General features: G+C 43.8%; 1 protein-coding gene across 1 annotated transcript in view; it reads right to left on the bottom strand.

Moving 5' to 3' along the window:
- Window positions 1-18,381, bottom strand: part of MME (membrane metalloendopeptidase) — a 124,034-nt gene that overhangs the window by 103,637 nt on the left and 2,016 nt on the right. Inside the window, exon 2 of the mRNA XM_033957987.1 lies at window positions 8,158-8,327. Within this exon, the coding sequence (XP_033813878.1) occupies window positions 8,158-8,317 (160 nt within the window). The 5' untranslated portion in view covers window positions 8,318-8,327. The remainder of the gene's footprint in view (window positions 1-8,157; window positions 8,328-18,381) is intronic.

Raw genomic sequence — 18,381 nt, 5'->3', positions numbered from 1 at the left:
AAGAAATTCCATCCAGAACTAAAACACACATATCTACAGTCTACACCAGGGGTCTCCAAAGTCCCTCCTTGAGGGCCGAATCCAGTCAGGTTTTCGGGATTTCCCCAATGAATATGCATGAGATCTATGTGCATGTACTGCTTTCAATGCATATTCATTGGGGAAATCCCGAAAACCTGACTGGATTCGGCCCTCGAGGAGGGACTTTAGAGACCCCTGGTCTACACCATTGTATCTCAAACTGTGTGATGAGGCACACTAGTGTGTCTCCTGAGACTGCAAGTGTGCCATGGCACACTGAGGAGGAAGAGAGGCGCCTGACAGCTGAATTCCCTATGCGGTACAGCGCCAACGCTGCACGATTCACCAACGGCCTGCATGTTTCCCCATTCTCTCTAGCGTCCTCTGGCTTCCCCCCTGGCCTTGCAACAAAATAAGTCCTCGCTCTGTAGGGAAATTCTTCCAGAATTTAAACTTCTTCTTTATCATAAATCCAGAAATCCAGACAGAACACACGGTAGTTCTTAATCTTTATCTTTATTATATTTAAACATTGCTTGCCCCAGCATTATGGCCCGACGGGAACCGTTTCGCCTCACAGAAGGCTTTCTCAAGGGTTCTGTCTGGATTTCTGGATTTCTGATAAAGAAGAAGTTTAAATTCTGGAAGAATTTCCCTACAGAGTGAGGACTTATTTTGTTGCAAGACTAGTTACTACCTCACTTTCCGTCTTCACCATCTTTGCTTTAGTGATTCCCCCCTGGCCTCCCAGTCTCAGCTTTAAAGCTAATTACATCAGCCTCAGAGGATCCCCTGTAGGTAAAATGACTTTATTTTCAATATAGTGATCGAAATGTGTCAGTTTTGAGAATTTATATCTGCTGTGTATATTGTGTGTATATGAAAAATGAATGGAAAAAATTGCATTACAATTACTAAAGGGGATGGGACCTGGGACAGAGAATGAGTGGGCCTAGGGAGGTCTGTGGTTGGGGTACTCAGCTGATATTTGTTAGACTGCTGTAGGCAATCAGCTGGCACCAGTGCCTCTCCTTCTCTCAGGCCCTCTTCCCTGCTGGCACCCCCTACTGGCGTCTCAGGGCCCATGCACATGCACGAACATCTACGTGATGATGTCACGCACATGTGTGATGTCATCACGGTGACATCCGCGCACTTCTGGGTGCCTCAAGCCCTAGCCACTACCTTTAGTGTGCCCTGGCTCGAGAAAGTTTGAGAGACACTGGTCTACACATATTCATATATCACCCCCCCCCCCCCAGCTCTTCCAGCACCTCCCCAATTTATTTTTAGTATTTATATACCACTTATAACCTAAGTGGTATACATTCAGGTAGAAAATTGTTAAAAACTCAACTCTTTAATAGGCTGATATCTTAATGCATTCTGCTTCATTTTCTCAGTCAAGTTCCTTATATTCAACTTGATGTATTTTATCTGTTCTATGTATTACTTCTTTCTCTGCCATGGCCGGTATTTTCTGCATTATATTGTAAATGCTTTCTGGCCATTACTTTAATTTGTATTTTATCTGTATGCCATGTATTAGCTCACCTTGTTGTGAACCGCCTAGAACTTTTTCAGTATGGCGGTATATAAGAAAAAAAATTATTATTATTAAGCATTTTTCTCTATCTGTCCTGCTGGGCTCACACTCTATCTAATGTACCTAAGGCAATGGGGGGATTAAATGACTAGCCCAGGGTCACAAGGAGCAGCATGGGATTTGAACCCACAACCTCCGGATGCTACACAGTCCCCAATAGTACAGCCATTCAATCCCTTTGGGCTCCCCATCACCCCAAGAATTTGTATCACCCTCAGCCCACCTGTCCTTCCCTGATGTCCCCCTAGACTCCACTTACCCGGACTGGGGGACTTCCATACTGTGGTTTAAGTGGAGCACAATCAATGTTCAGTCACTTCTGCCTCATCGCATTCCATTTTCCAAATTATGCCAGGCCAGCTCTGAACCCCTGTGACCTCTTTGTTCGTCAGCTAGTTTGCAGTACACCTTTGTGCAACTAACAGGTACCAGGGCTTTCTGGCTCCAATTCAAAATTGGGATCCGTCTACCCCATTTCAACTATGGCAACTCTATGGACAGGGTAAACGGGATCTGTGTCATGGTGGACATAGAAGAAAGTGGGGAAATTAGCCCAGGCATTGATTGTGGTGGTGGTGGGATTTACCCCTGTTTTATTAAGGTGTGCTACGTGTATTAGTGCGTGCTAAATATACACGTGCGCTAACTGCTAACGCATCCACAAACTAACATGAATGCGTTAGCGTTTAGTGCGTGGTTAGCGCGCACTACGATGCTTAGTGCGCCTCTGTAAAATGAGTCCTTTGTGTTTAACGTAGGCAACATTCGCGTATAAACAGACATTTTTTTTTTCTTGCTGTGTACCGTGAGTAATCGCTGGAAAAGGAAAACCGTACAGCACCATAAAGAACACATTTGACTTGCAGTGAACTGTGCTGTCGGTGACAAAAGCGCGCGCCGACAACCCAGCGCAGACAACTGAGCGCAAGGCGGAAGCGCGCCGAAGAAAAACAGTATTTTAAAGGGTTCCGACGGGGGGTGTGGGGGGGGAACCCCCCACTTTACTTAGCAGAGATCGCGCCGGCGTTGTGAGGGGTTTGGGGGGTTGTAACCCCCAACATTATACTGAAAACTTCACTTTTTCCCTAAAAAGAGGGAAAAAGTTAAGTTTCCAGTAAATGAGGAGGATTACAACCCCCCAAACCCCCCCACAACGCCGGCGCGATCTCTATTAAGTAAAGTGGGGGGTTCCCCACCAACACCCTCCGTCGGAGCCCCTTAAAATACTGTTTTTCTTCGGCACGTTTCCGCCTTGCGCTCAGTTATCTGCGCTGGGTTGTCGTTGCGCGTTTTTGACTATGAACCGTGCTGTCAACAGCTGGAGTGTAAGAGGTGTTCATACATCGGTGATTCGCTAGCTCATTTCAAAAGTGCACCGCTGCAGAAATATTACAGAGGTTGCCATTTTCAGGATCAGAACGGTGAATAAATGTCTCTTCGTAATACTTTGTAGAGCGTGTTTTGTAGTTAACGAGAATTTACAAGCCATTCTCAGTCCCACGGAATTCCCATTTACACCCACTCAGACGCTTAGTTGCAAATTATCCCTAAGCACTTTCTTCTTTCATAATTGTTTTCCTCATTCATGTTTTGGGGCTTTTAAACTAAGAATATGAGAATAGCCATAGTGCAGTGTCTCCCAAACTGTGTGCCCAGGCAGTGGGGTGCCCCAAAGAGATTCCAGAATTTTACTTTATTTTTTTTTTTTTAATTCCCTTCATAAGTTTACACTAGAATAGATGACATCACATACTCAAGAGTCTTTCAGGGTTACGAGCATTGGTGTGTGTAAGGATGTAACTGCCCAGACAAGTGCCCAAACAAGCACATCCATTGCGGTGATTAGTTTCACCATTGTTACAATTATCCAAACATAGTTTAGAGAACTTTAAATAAATAATTCTCAAATTTAATATTTTGTTGGTTTTGCAATTTTATAATTTCAGTTATAATGTGCCTCGGAAAACATTTGCTCCATATAGTGTGCCACGAAAACCATTTGCTCTGTTTAGTGTGCCAGAGCTAAAAAAGTTTGAGAGACACTGCCATAGTGGATCAGACCAATGGTCCATCTAGTATCCTTTTTCCACAGTGGCCACAATCCAGGTCACAAGTACCTGGCAGACACCCAAACAGTAGCAACATTCTAGAATCTCAAAGAGTAACAAGATTCTGGAAGGCCAAAATGTATCAGCATTCCATGCAGAATCCCCAAGGAGTAGCAAGATTCCATGCTACCGATCCCAGGGCAAGCACTGACTTCCCTCATGTCTGTCTCAATAGCAGACTGTGGACTTTTCCTCCAAGAACTTATCCACCACTACTATTTAGCATTTCTATAGCGCTGAAAGGCATATGCAGCACTGTACATAACAAACCCTTTTAAAACCCATCTACACATCCTCTGGCAACACGTTCCAGAGCTTAACTATTCTTTCTCTGAGTGAAAAAAATATTTCTTCCTATTAGTTTAAAAAATATTTTCCTGTAACTTCAAGTGACTCTTATTGCAGGGCATGCTCAGGAGTCCCGCGTTACTTTTGGAATCGTCGTGTGCTTTCCACCTGCTAAAAAACGGAATTTAATTTTTAGCACGGGGGCAGAGAGTAGATATTTTCTGAGATAATTGCTTAGTGAAACTACATCACCACATGCTAACCGGTGCATGGTTAGCACGCACGTCCTTACCACTTGAAATTAGGTACTGGTAAGTGCTCACACACTAACGGGGAAAGTAGCATGTGAACACCAAAAATAGAGCTACAAGAAATCCCAATCTCAAACGATCACATCTATGGTGTTAAAAATGTCAATAAACTGTATGTCCTGGCTGTAAGTTTATATACAAAAAGAGGGGAAAAGACCTCAGGCATCCTTCAAGTCATTTCAAGCAACCAAGGCTGGTCAATTGAATGGAGCATCCATTTAATCATCGGTCTTAAAAATCCCTCTTCATATTATGCAAATATCAAAATATAATATAACTAGTCTTATAGCCCATTACATTAACGGGTGCTAGAATATGTGTGTGTCTTTATTTCTTTCTCTCTCTCTCTCTCCTTAGCCAATCTTTCTTTCTTTCTGTCTTTCTTTTTCCTCGGCTGTCCACCACCACCCCTTGCCTGCTCCACCTGTCCATTCTCCCTTCCTTTTACCTCCCCTGTGTCCACCACCACCCCTTCATTGCTCCCCTTATCCAGCAGCAGCCCTTCTCCCTTTGATTTACCTCCCCCCTGGCCAGCAGCACCTCTTTCATGCTCCCCCTGTCCAGCAGTAGGCCTGTCTTCCTTTTTCTGCCCCATTCTGTCCATCAGCACCTCTTCCCCTGGCCAGCAGCAACCCTTACCTACATTCTTTTTTGTCTGCCCTTCACCAACATCTGCCTCAAGCCGCCGCGGCCTGCAGGCACCGACAGCCTCCGTGGCCTGCAGGCGCCAACAGCGTGCTCGAAAGCGGAAGCGCCAGTGCCGAATAGCTAAAAGAGAGAGAGAAAAGTTTTTGGCGGGTATCGGAGCAGCCAGTGAAGGCGGAGGGATCCTCATCTGCTGTTGCCCGGCGCGGAGCGGCATGTGGGACTCAGAGGAGTTGGCTCAGCACTGGCGAGCGGAGTTCCCGGGTGAGCGGAGTTCCCGGGCGATGCAGCTGCCCTCCATGCAGGACATGGAAGTGAAGCTGGAGCGATGCAAGGGCAGCCTGCGGAGTCTGCAGCGAGAGCTGGCCAAGGAGAAGTTCAAAGTCGTCTATGGGAGTCCATGAAGTGTAAGATGTGTGGTAAGCGCGCATGCGCACTCTTACCTGCCAAAGCCTGACAGATCAGGGATCAGGGAAGCACGCGGTAAGAATGCGCATGCGCACTTAGCATTTTATTATTATAAACTAGTGTTTAAGCCCGTTAGATTAACGGGTGCTAGAATAGATGTGTAATGTACTGGAAACTTACCGTGTGAGCTTTAATATCCTTTGTACGGTTGATATCCAGGCTTTAAATAGTGTTCTGAAATTTAAGTTTTTATTTTTATTATTTATGTATTTTGTTATTTGTCTCTCTCTATTCTTGGCCGCTGTCTGTCTGTATGTCTTTTTTTCTTTGTCTCTCTCTCCTTGATCGCTGTCTGTCTGTATTTAGTTCTTTGTCTCTCTCTCCTTGGCCGTTGGCTGTATTTTTTTGTTTTTCTTTCTTTCTCTCTCCTTGCTCGCTGACTGTCTGTCTCTCTGTACCCATGTCTATCTGTCATTCTTCCTGTCTGTCTCTCTCCCTGGCCCCCTGTCTGTATGGTTTTCTTGCTTTCTATCTCTCTTCCTGCTCGCTGTCTTTATGTGTGTCATTCTTTCATTCTCATGCGTTGCCTGACTGTCTTTCTGTCTCTCTCCGTGGCCCCCTGCCTGCCTGTCTCTCTCTGTGGTGACATGGCTGCCTTTCTTTCTTTGTGTCTCTGTCCATTGGCCCCTTCTGTCTCGCCCTCCCCCATAGCAAACCAAGATTGCTGCCTGCCCCCCCAGCACACCCCTTGCTCCAAAGCATAGCAAGTTTGCTGCCTATCCCCCTTTCCCTCTCCCCCCTCCCCCAATTCCCTGTGCAGCAGCATAAGCAGGTTTCCCTCACCTTCCACTTTCATGTGCAATATTTGTATTTGTGCCGAAGTATTTTTTTTTTGGTTTGAAAGTAGCGCCGTTGGCTCCTTCCACGATCCGTGCTTGTGGTAGAAGATTTATCTGAGAGGCACCACACACCAAACCGCCACAGGCTCCAACGCGTTGTCAAGCTCTGCGTTTTCAAACAGTCCTGGCAGGGTCATGGAAAGCGCGGCACACAAACCGTCGCAGGCCCCAGGTGGAATAAGTGCGAGGAAAGTGCCGCACATGTTGCAAACTGCCACAGCCTCCACGTACTGCGCATGTCTGACACGGAGGCAGATTTCATGGAAACAGGGATCACGGATTTTCTACTGCCCATGTGCGGTAAGGGTTTTTATTATATTAGATTTCAAAACCAAAAGACTTAGCTTGTTTGGAGGAATTCTGATCCCAATGGGACCTGTTTCATGCTAGGCTTCTTCGGGGATCAGTAAAAGTGTTTGAATATGGAGACTAGCCATTAATGGAAATAATGGGAAATGGGGCCATTTTAGTGCCACGCAGGCTGGACCCTTTTTTAGCACTGCCTAGTAAAAGGCCCCCTATATTTGGACTGCTAAAATATATTCGACTATTTTGTAAGCATTGATTAAATTCTGTTGTTTTGGAGAGGGGGGTGGAGGGTGGAGGCATGCACTTATATATCATAACATTTTAGTTATATACTGTGAAAACCTCGCAGTTCTACACGGTTCACAGAACCAGAAAAACCAGACTTCCTTGGTGAATTCCAAATTAAACACGACAAAGCTAACAACAATCATCAAGAAGAAAACATTTACCAAATGAATACGCCTTTAAATTATGTCTAAAATGCATATAGGAAAATGAATCCCTAATCAAAGGGAAAAACACTCTGCCAGTTTGGGCTGCTGAAACGTTCAAGATAATGAAGGGAATAGACAGTAGATAAGGACAGGTTGTTCACCCTCTCCAAGGTAGGGAGAACGAGAGGGCGCTCTCTAAAGTTAAAAGGGGATAGATTCCGTACAAACGTAAGGAAGTTCTTTTTCACCCAGAGAGTGGTGGAAAACTGGAATGCTCTTCCGGAGGCTGTTATAGGGGAAAACACCCTCCAGGGAGTCAAGACGAAGTTAGGCAAATTCCTGTTGAACCGGAACATACGCAGGTAGGGCTAGACTCAGTTAGGGCTCAGGTCCGGGAGCGGACTGCTGGGCACGATGGACCAGTGGTCTGACCCAGCAGTGGCAATTCTTATGTTCTTATGCCAGCAGATGGTTCAAAAGGGCTTAACAACCGGGTAGACAAAAGTATTTGAGGACTTGGTCGAATCAGTAGGGGCCACAAAGTGAAAGTGAGCCAGAAGATAACCAGGAATTTGACCATGCAACACCTTACGAGGGGCCGCTGAAAAGTTGCCAGCCCAACCAAGAAGAGAATGGTGTGCAGCGATGAAATTTACACGTTATTGCACACTTTTGTTGACATGAAATGAAACAAAACGAAAAGTATCAACTAAAGTGTGGAATAGCTTGTAAGTTTCATGGCTCCACATCATTCTCTTCTTGGCTGGGCTGAGAACTTTTCAGCGGCTCCTCGTATATAAGAGACGATCAAACTTTACAAAATACCCTGGCCTCCACTGGAAGCCAATGAAACCTCTGGCAATCAGGTGTAACATGGTCAAATTTTTTGCAGAAAACAAAATAAGAGATGCAGAGCAGCATTCTGAATAACTTGAGGACACATGAAAACCTTTTATGGACAACCCAAGTAAATAAAGTTTCAAATAATCTAGTAAACTCAGGACTAAAAATTGCACCAAAATGCGGAGAGGATATTCCAGAAAATATGCCCTAACAGAGCACAATCCCTTCCATGCAACAGCATTAACCTGATCCTATAGAGACAAGTTTCTGTATAGGATCACTTACCATCATAAATTGCATAAAGGATGATCATTGTGACGGTCAAGATGGTTAGCAGAGCGACCACTGCTGTGAGCCCTACTTCCAGGGCACTCCATCGTGATTTTTCCTTTGGTTTTGGAGAATTAGGATCGGTTATATCCATCAGGCTTTCTGACCTGCCCATAACCTTATTTCTGAAAAACAAGAAATCTCAGTGAAATATGCCGTAATTGCCCGTGCTGATCACAGATAAAATGTTTTCCCAGAAATTAATGGAAATAATGAGGCATGACGATGGATGAGATAATTTTGCCGTATGTTTTGGTAGGTAGGATCAATTTTCTATTTAACAGACAAAACAAATTTCTGCACATATGGCTTACATGCCTGTTCCCCCCTCCCCCGATATAAAAACTCATATCAGCACTTTTTCTTGGGATATTGAATCATTAAAAGGGAAAATAAGAACGAGATTCCTCAGCTTTTGCAGGGTCTTGCCACATACATGGTACACTCTACTCTCTAAGTTGAGCAGGAGTCCTCCAGAAGGTTCCCTGGATTCCTACCTCTCACGGTTGCCTATCTCTCATGGTTGAAAATGTGATAGTGAAATAGAACCCTCCACTGGCAGAACTATAAGTGGAGGACTCCCACTCAGCTCTATGGGCAGCCAGAAAGGCCTGGATTCTCTAAATGGCGCCATTGTTGGTGGCCACCGATCGCATGTCAATCACACGATGGCGCCGTTTAGAAAATCACATCTCTGGCAAAGGTAGTCGCCGGAAATGTAGGCCAGGATTTTCAAGGTCTACATTTCTAGTGCCTACCTTTGCCGTGAACGCCCCTATGGAAGCGCTGTATGGTGCCTAACACCACTTCCAGCCAGCGTTAGCCACACCGTCAGTGGCATTAAGGCATCATAAAGCATCTACCTACATAGGCAACAATAGGTGCCTGGAAATACCTTTTAGAAGAACTTTTAAACAGTGTTTCCCTCTTAACTCAGGCACCGGTTGGGCACTTACTAATTCTTAAGATAAGGCACCGTTTATAGAATATGGGCCATTTTTATTTTAAGGACTGGACTGAAGGTCTAATCTTTAGATAATACAGGAAGCAGCTTGGTTAACGGTCAAATAAATGTCAAACTTAAGTTTGAAAGTCTTGAAAATCAGGTCCGTAGGAGGAATCTTCATTTAATTAATTTTCCATGGATACCTTCTACTGTATATCAGCACAGGAAATGTTTACAAAGTATATTACTGAAACTCTTTGTGTACCAGAGAAAACCTGAAGAAACCTGAGATCCTACTGTAATTGTCTGGTTAAATATAAGAATGGAAATGACATTTTTTATGATCCCTCTCAATTAGTGACGTTTCTGAGTAATAAAGTGGTGAAACAGGGTCGTGAACAGGATGAATGTAGAACAGAGGGCTCAGTTATGGTACACTCTTCTCTGATGGAGAATTAGTTCTCTACTCACGGGTTTTCTGGCTTTGTTTTATGGAAGACTTTTGTCTTTTTCTTTTCCTTTATGATGGTTGGTTCTCTTTCCCCCCTCCCCAAAATTTTGTGGACTTACCCCCTCTTCTATGAAACCATGCTAGCAGTTTTTAGCGCAGAGAGCTGTACTGAATGGCGTTGGGAGCAGCGCGGTTCTCTGCGCTAAAAACCGCTAGCGCGGTTTTGTAGAAGAGGGGGGTTAGTTGAAAATGGTAAAATTGTCAATGCCTTATGTAATTTAACTCTCCCCCCTCCCCCATTTTACTAAGCCTTGGTAGAGGTTTCTACCACAGCCTGGCGTGCTAAATGCTCCGACGCTGCTTTGAGGGGCCGCAGTAGAAATCTTTACCGCAGTTTAGTAAAAGAAGGCCTTAATGCCTTTTCTCTTTTGTAATTTCATAAATACCATTTCTTTTTATGTTTCAAGATTTTTTCTTGAATATGTAAATTGAAACTTAATAACAAATAAAGAAAAAAAAAAGAACGTTTTTTTTTTAGTTTGTGTTGTTTCTGGAAATGTTTGTTTCAAGTGTTTTCATTTGCCCATTTTTTTCTTCGTATAGTGCTCACTCTTTTGAAAAAGGGCCACTCTTTTCCTGATAGCTTGGGCATGCCACGTGCTAGTCACACATGCGCAGTGGTGCAGTGTAAGGGAAAGAGAGTTCACTCTTTAGGAAAGAATGCACTCCCCCCTCCCCCACCCCCAAAAAGGACATACTATTTCAAAAGACTGTGCCCTATCATTGACACATTTTTAAAGCAACACAAATTTTCATTCTTTTTCTGCTCACTTTCAGGTTTTAACAGCATGCAATGACATGGGTATGTTATCGACATGTCCCATGTCATCGCAAACGTCAGCCCATTCCTAATACTTCCTTTTAATCACAATGGCACGTTACGCATTTCTAAAGCATTACCAAAAAGCAAGTGAGCAGAGACTCTTGTATGCTTTGCAAAGAAATAAACCGGGTCCTTCAATTAGCCTGATGTCAAAGATCAAAGGAGCCTTTTAATCCTTCATCAATGAGTAACTTGGGGATTTTGTTTTGATGTCACAATACCACATCTCTGTACGGTTAGTAGCAAGGGCCGCTGAAAAGTTCTCAACCCGACCAAGGACCATATTCACTAACCTGCCCGATCAGGCCCGATCCGGGCAGGTCTGACAAATTCTCGAAGCCCCAATAAGCAGATAGGGGCAATCGGAGGAATGCCCCCATCTGCCTGCACGGATCGCTGTTGTGCGATCCATGTGCATGCGCAGACCATCTGCGTATAACCGTCCAAGCCGGCGTCATTTTTTTTTTTAACCCACTTTAAACCCACAGGTTAAACCCACTTGCAAGCCGGGGAAGGGCAGGAGATATTCAGGGAAGATCGGGGCAGAGCAGGGCAGCATTCAGGGGGAAGATCAAGCAGGGTGGCATTCAGGAGGAAGATCGGGGCAGAGCAGGGTGGCATTCAAGGGGAAGATTGAGCAGGGCAGCATTCGGGGGGCAGAATGAGCAGGGCGGCATTCAGGGGGAAGATCAAGCAGGACGGCATTCAGGGGGAAGATTGGGGCAGAGCAGGATGGCATTCAGGGGGAAGATCAAGCAGGATGGCATTCAGGGGGAAGATCGAGCAGGGTGGCATTCAGGGGAAAGATCGAGCAGGTCAGCATTCGGAGGGAAGATTGGGGCAGCATTCAGGGGGAAGCAGGCAGGACAGATCGCAGGGCAGAGAGCAGGGCTTCCAGTCGGAAAGACATTTTCGACTGGTCCCCAGCAGTCGCTTCTTCAGTTGATCGGCCAGCCCAGTCGGATCGGATTGACTGTGTTGTGAATCGCTGCCTTCCCTACTTTTGAATGTCCCTCCCCTCATCTGCATGCGCGGACCAGAGGATGGTCGGCAGATCGGTTTGCTTTTTGAATCTAGCCCCAAGAAGAGAATGATGTGGAGCCATGAAACATTTTTCTTGACACTTTTCATTTCATATCACTGAAATGAGAAGTATCGCGAAAAGTGTGAAGTAACGTGCAAGTTTCATGGCTTCCCATCATTCTCTTCTTGGTCGGGTTGAGAACTTTCCAGCGGCCCCTCGGAGATATAAAAGATTTTCTCTAAATGGAGCAGTGCAGCCCTCATTTCAGATTTTTGCCAAACCAGTTTCCAACTAGTTTTAAATGTTGAAATGATTTTTGCAAACTTACAACCACCTTGAAACTAACTTGATATTATAAGGGATGAAAATCATCAAAGTGCTACATTGTAGTTTAGATAGGGGACTGACTGAATGTTTTAAACATACTTCTTGCCTGACATCAACTTTTTTAGATACATTTTTGCATGGAAGAAACTGGCTTCACATAATGGTCTCAGTCTATCCTACATTAATAACTTTTGAACCCTTCAGCCAATTTTCAGAAATCATTTCAAACATTAGTAACATGCCCTAATGACCTTCAGTGCTTATGTTTCATGTCCTTTTTGCACCCCCCTGACACTTTGCACCTGAATTGGAAAAGCTCTAATTTATCACAAGTATGATAAAGGTTTTATAGTTATCACAGGGTAATTGTCAAAATTAGTGCATGATAAATGCAAAACCTCTGTATTAACCTCTGGGATCATTCCTAGCATTTTTTTTTTAGGAGCAATGCCATGCAACTAATGCAAAGAAAAAGTGGTCACCATGCTTGAGATCCGGGAAAGAGACACTCATACTAGAACCCATAATATCAAGATTACAACATCAAATATTGCCAATCTTCTCTCCAAACCGAACACAAACCAAGTCAGATTGTGTCATGAACCCTAATGAAATAATGTAATAACTGGGGAATATGGATGGACCTCCATGCCTCCTTTTTATTTTTTTTAAATTGAAATTTGTAAACGTATCCAAACAAGTATACAGGATATGGGAATTTACACAAAAAATATAGAAATATAATTTCTCTTAATACAACTTAAATCAGCCGTAGAAAATCAGAAATCCCATCAAGCCCACATCATTGAGGAGAAAGAATTGCATTATATAACAACATAAAATTTTGGTAATCAATAAGGGATGACCATACCCTTAATTTTTATAGAGGCATTTAACTATTTAAACTCCTATTTTCATTGAAATTATCATAACCAAGAAAGGAGGCATAGAATTATCCTCCATGCCTCCTTTTTTCAATCACCTGACCAAAAGCTCATTTCCAAATAACCGCTTGTCATCACCTGATGAACCAAGACTCTGTAGCGCAGGATTATAGCAGCCGCAACACCCAAAGCTCCAGCATCTCCCCGAGAGCAACCCTGACAGCAAGGGCAGGTGGGAGGAATAGTCACCTCAAAGCACAGGGAAGAACCCCATGCCTCGGTGGCAAGAGTCTTTATACCCCCTTACCCATAATTCCTTGCTCCTCCTTCCCTGTCAATCACTTTAAACCTATCAGTAGGAAGCCGAGTCTTACCTTACGTTTACCTGCCGCCCTCTTACCTGGCCTATCTCTCCTACCTGAGGGACTCCATGGGTGACCAACTTGGACCATTGTTATGATCACCCATCGAGACCCGCTCTTGGGCTCTTTAATGTGAAGAAGCATATTCAATTCCCATGGGCTTCTTTGCATTCAATGCACGTGCAGCAATAGTGCTGCTTCGTAAAGGGAGCCCCTAGTCGGTATTGCATTGTTGCATTAGTCCTGTACTTCTCACCTTTGAAAGTGATACCTCTGAGCCTAGGTAATCACTCATGCAGGAGAGCAATCTGTGAGGCCAGAGTACATCATTTCCTTTTCCAGATCAATATCTACTTTATGATGGACAGGTAAGGCTAATAAAGAGATAATTAATAGTCATGAAATGGTCTAAAGCAGGGGTGTCCAACCTTTTGGCTTCCCTGGGCCGCATTGGCTGAAAATCTTTTTTCTGGGGCCGTGCAAACGCTGCAGCATGACAGAGGAGGGAGCCGGCAAGACAGTAAACACCCAGGGGCAGCAGAGGAAAACACTGCATTGCCCTCAACCGGGGCCGCACAAAATACTTCACGGGGCCGCATGCAGCCCTCGGGCTGCAGGTTGGACACCCCTGAACAGTCCCAAAATAAGGCTAAAATGCCAGGAGCGGTCTTTTGAAGCTACTCAGTGTGTGTGTGTGTGTGTGGGGGGGGTGCATTCATGATCATGCACCGAGTAGAGGTCTGCACGGGAACGGAGATCGCAAGAATCCCACGGGTCCCGCGGGAATCCCCCCTAACCCATGGGACTCCCACAGGGACCCCCTCTGGCCCACGGAACTCCCACGGGGGACCTTCTTCTAGCCAACGGGACTCCCATGGGGATAGAAGGCTTTGGAAACAGGGTTCGTCCATATAATATAATGGACACATCATCCTTAGTAAAAGAGGGGGTTTATAAGTTAATTACCTGAACAGAAAACAAAAAAAGGGTTCCACCAAAGAGATTCCACAAAGAAAACAGCAGCACAAACACAAAAGAAACTGTGGAATTGATGATCCTGTCAGAAGTAATTGCTGCTTTTTATGGGGACAGGCGGGGATGGAGGTAATTCCTTGCGGGTTTGGGTGGGGACGGAGAGGATCCTGACGGGGATGGATGGGGATGGAGAGGATCCTGGCGGGGATGGAGAGGATCCTGGCGGGGATGGGTGGGATTTCTCTCCCTGCGCAACTCTCTAGCACCGAGATCACGTAGTATCTAAATATTTTTAAAGTGCACGCAAATCACTTTTCTGCACACGCACCTATGAATTAATGTGTGTACGGTTGATATGAGTAAGTAAAAAGGTTCTCATGAGTATACCAATATGTGCAAATCCCCCCCCCCCCCCTCCAACAAATGTCTGGGCAAAAGATAAAAATCTTGGTTTAAAAGAAGGCTATCGCACATCTATTTGGTCGGTGTACACCCCTGCTACCCTGGAGTTATCACTACTTTTCTGAACCTCTTCATCACCCAGAGACATAGGGCTCCTTTTACAAAGGTGCGCTAGCGTTTTTAGCGCACGCTAGCCGAAAAATTACCGCCTGCTTAAAAGTAGGCGGTAGCAGCTAGCGCTAAAACCGCTAGTGCACCTTTGTAAAAGGAGCCCATTGGCCCTTCTGGTGCACATAGTCAGCGAACGTCGCGGTTAGACAATGACCAGAACCCTCTCTTCTTGGGGTCTGCGAATGTATTAGTTCTGAGGCTGGCTCTCATCTTTTTATTTAATTCATTTGCTATCCTGTTCTCACCAAAGAGGTCAGAATGGGTTAGAGGTTAACATATATACAGTTAACAGATTATAGTTTGCCATAGTTTCGGCACTAGTTTTATTCGACAAATTGTTTTTGCAGATAAAATGGATTTTATAACATTACCGTGGGATTACGCACACCAAAGTAGTCATAGAGGACTCCTTTTACAAAGCCGCATTAGGCTCCTCATTTAGCAAGGATTCTTTTATTTATGAAAAAAATCTTCTTTTATACTGTTTATCTTTACTGTAAATATGCTCTTGTTTCTACTGCAGGAGCATTCCTCTTCTTACTGGTTCATTTCAAACTTTGATGACTTGAGAATTTCTACATATTAAACACCTGTAATGTAAGATGGGCATATTTGTAAAAGAAAAGAAAGAACCTGTGTGTGTTTATTACATGTACACCCACAGAGAACAGGGGAAACAAGACCACAAAAACCAAAGCACAAAGACAGAGTGGAATTGTCCCAATCAGAATGGTGCACAAAAAAAGTGTCTTTCAACTCATCTGATAGATCCAAATGCCTTTATTCATCCAAAGATCCGTCAATCCATACAATGACTCAATGACCCGACAGGCACATGTTTCGGCCTACCCGGCCTGCATCAGGAGTCTTGTGAGTCTTGTGAGTCTTCGGGTGTGCTATAAAACGAACCAAAAAATGCACAACCCAAATGAAATGCTGCTTCAGCCTTGTCAAAGCACTGAAAAAAACGCCACGGCCTTGCTACTAACAGCTCTGACGCTCATAATAATAATAATAATAATAGTTTATTTTTATATCCGCCAAACCATCAGTTCAAGGTGGTTTATACAAACATAAGAACATAAGAACTGCCATCTGCGGATCAGACCTTCGGTCCATCAAGTCCGGCGATCCGCACACGCGGAGGCCCAGCCAGGTGTACACCTGGCGTAATTTTAGTCACCCATATCCCTCTATGCATCTCGTAAGGAGATGTGCATCTAATTTGCTTTTAAATCCTAGAACGGTGGATTCCGCAATAACCTCCTCTGGGAGAGCATTCCAGGTGTCCACCAATCGTTGCGTGAAGCAGAACTTCCTGATATTTGTCCTGGACTCGTCCCCCCTTAGCTTCAGTCCATGTCCTCTTGTCCGTGTCACATTGGACATGGTAAATAATTTTTTTTCCCTGCTATATTTATACTAAGCTGCGATAGCGGTTTTAGCGACGCTAACGCCAGCATTGAGCTGGCGTTAGTTCTAGCCGCGTAGCGTGGGTTTAGTTCGCATGGCAATTCTGCGCGTACTAAAACCGCTATCGCAGCTTAGTGAAAGGAGCCCTAAGAAATTAGAAACACAACGCCATGTAACAATTATTATAAATGAAAACAACACAGTTCAGAATCAAATACTAGAATGCCAAATGCAGCCCTAGAAAAACTTATAAAAGATAGTAATTACACAATACAAACTGATTATACTAAAATAACTAAAAATAGTCTGTAGAATTGTTTAAACAAATGATCATAAGATAGTAGAAACTGACTATAATAACAAATTTAAAAATAAAATCAATAATGTGCTTTGTATAGAATTCCTATGAGCGTCCGAGCTGTTAACGCCACAGGAAACGCTAGCGTGGCTTTTGTACAGGAGGGGGTTAATGTGTGAAGCTCAAGTCTGCTGTTTCACAGAAAATTCTCACATATAAGGGAGCTGAACTACCCACTTTTCTGAAAATTCTGTGATCCTTCTCTAGTTACAGGTGAGGGCAGATGCCACTTTCATTGATTCCAGTTCTCAGTAAGACTTTATTCACAGCAGATGTTAATACACAGACGGCACAGTGCACCCATATAGAACTAGCCCTTAATCTCTATGCATCTTTTTTTTTTTTTTTTCTAAAAAGTCTTTTATTTATTTTCTAAACTTTCAACAACTGTAACATAAGATACAATCATTTTTACTTTAACATCACTTAATATACCATCTTTTCCCTGGAAAAGCGGAGACTTTGAGGGGACATGATAGAGACTTATAAGATCATGAAAGGCATAGAGAAGATGGAGAGGGACAGATTCTTCAGACTAGCGGGGACAACAAAAACAAGAGGGCATTCAGAAAAATGGAAAGGAGGCAGATTTAGAACGAATGCTAGGAAGTTCTTCTTCACTCAGAGGGTGGTAGACGCCTTGAATGCGTGAGGTGATAGGACAGAGTACGATATTGGGTTACAAAAAGGGATTGGATGATTTCCTGAAGGAGAAGGGGATTGAAGGGTATAAATAGAGGGTTACTATACAGGATATTAAATGATTAGGGAATAAAAGGTTTAGGTAAAGGATCATTTACAGGTCATGGGCCTGGGGGGCCGCCGCGGGAGCGGACTGCTGGGCACGATGGACCCCTGGTCTGACCCGGCAGAGGCAATGCTTATGTTCTTAAAATATAACTCACTTCAAATATCCCCCTCCCTTATACCCAACAATTGTTCTTAAGCATAAGAAATCATAAAGTATTCCCACCCTGGACATGTATGAACAAAAGGGAAAAAAATAACATTCATTCTGTACAGTATTTTGTTAATGGCTCCCAAACATCCCTAAATTTCTTAAAATGCCCCGGCTGTAGGGCTATTGCCTGCTCCATTTTAAAGATTTGGCATAACGAATTGCACCCAAAATTATAGTTCAGCCGATCCCAATTTTTCCAGTTTTTCATAATTTGCTGCATGGCAACCCCTGTCATGATGAGCAAAAATGAATTATCATTAGAAGAGATTTGACTCTTAGCTCTCACGGAAGTACCAAATAACACAGTGTCATCTACGCATCTTTTTGGAAAATCTGAGATCACACTTCAGATGCCACACTGGTAAGAGTTAAAGAAGCAGCCAGAGTGAAGACTGCTGGTGATTTCAGCCTGACCAAAATGAGTTAACCCTTTCAGGACCAAGGGACATATTTGTCCCATAACTTTAAAATCCTATAAATTTTGATTGGGATAGTCTACAGTTCTAAATTTGATATGTACGGATTCCATATGATACTGCCTTTATGTAAACAAACTGGTTCCGACATTCATTCATTAGCGTCGTTGCCAGATTGACGAGAAGATTCACTTGCCACACTGTCCATAAGCCAGAAGTGTGATTTTTTTTAAAAAAAATAATGATATTTCACAAAAAAAAATCAATTTTTTGGCATCTGCAAGCCCTTTTTACCATAAAAATGTTGTCAAAACCACAAAAATTGGCGTACGATCCTTATGGTCCTGAAAGACAGGCCAGTATAGCTTATTGTCTAATCTGTTGAACAAACAGACAACTAGCACTTGTAATTTGGCACAGTTCAGTCTTTGACCTGGAGAAGTTTAAGATTACAGCAGCGGAGTTTCTTAAATGACTAGTAAAGAAGGTGCTGGGGCAGATAGTTGTTTTTTTTCTTCTGCTATTAGGGCTCCTTTTATTAACCCCGCGCTACGTGGCTAGAACTAACACCAGCTCAATGCTGGCGTTAGCGTCTAGCGTGTGCGG

The sequence above is a fragment of the Geotrypetes seraphini genome, chromosome 9, assembly GCF_902459505.1.
Source record: "Geotrypetes seraphini chromosome 9, aGeoSer1.1, whole genome shotgun sequence".
Classification (NCBI taxonomy): Eukaryota; Metazoa; Chordata; class Amphibia; order Gymnophiona; family Dermophiidae; genus Geotrypetes; species Geotrypetes seraphini.
The sequence above is the reverse complement of the archived record's forward strand: the minus strand, read 5'-3'. Positions and strand labels throughout refer to the sequence as shown.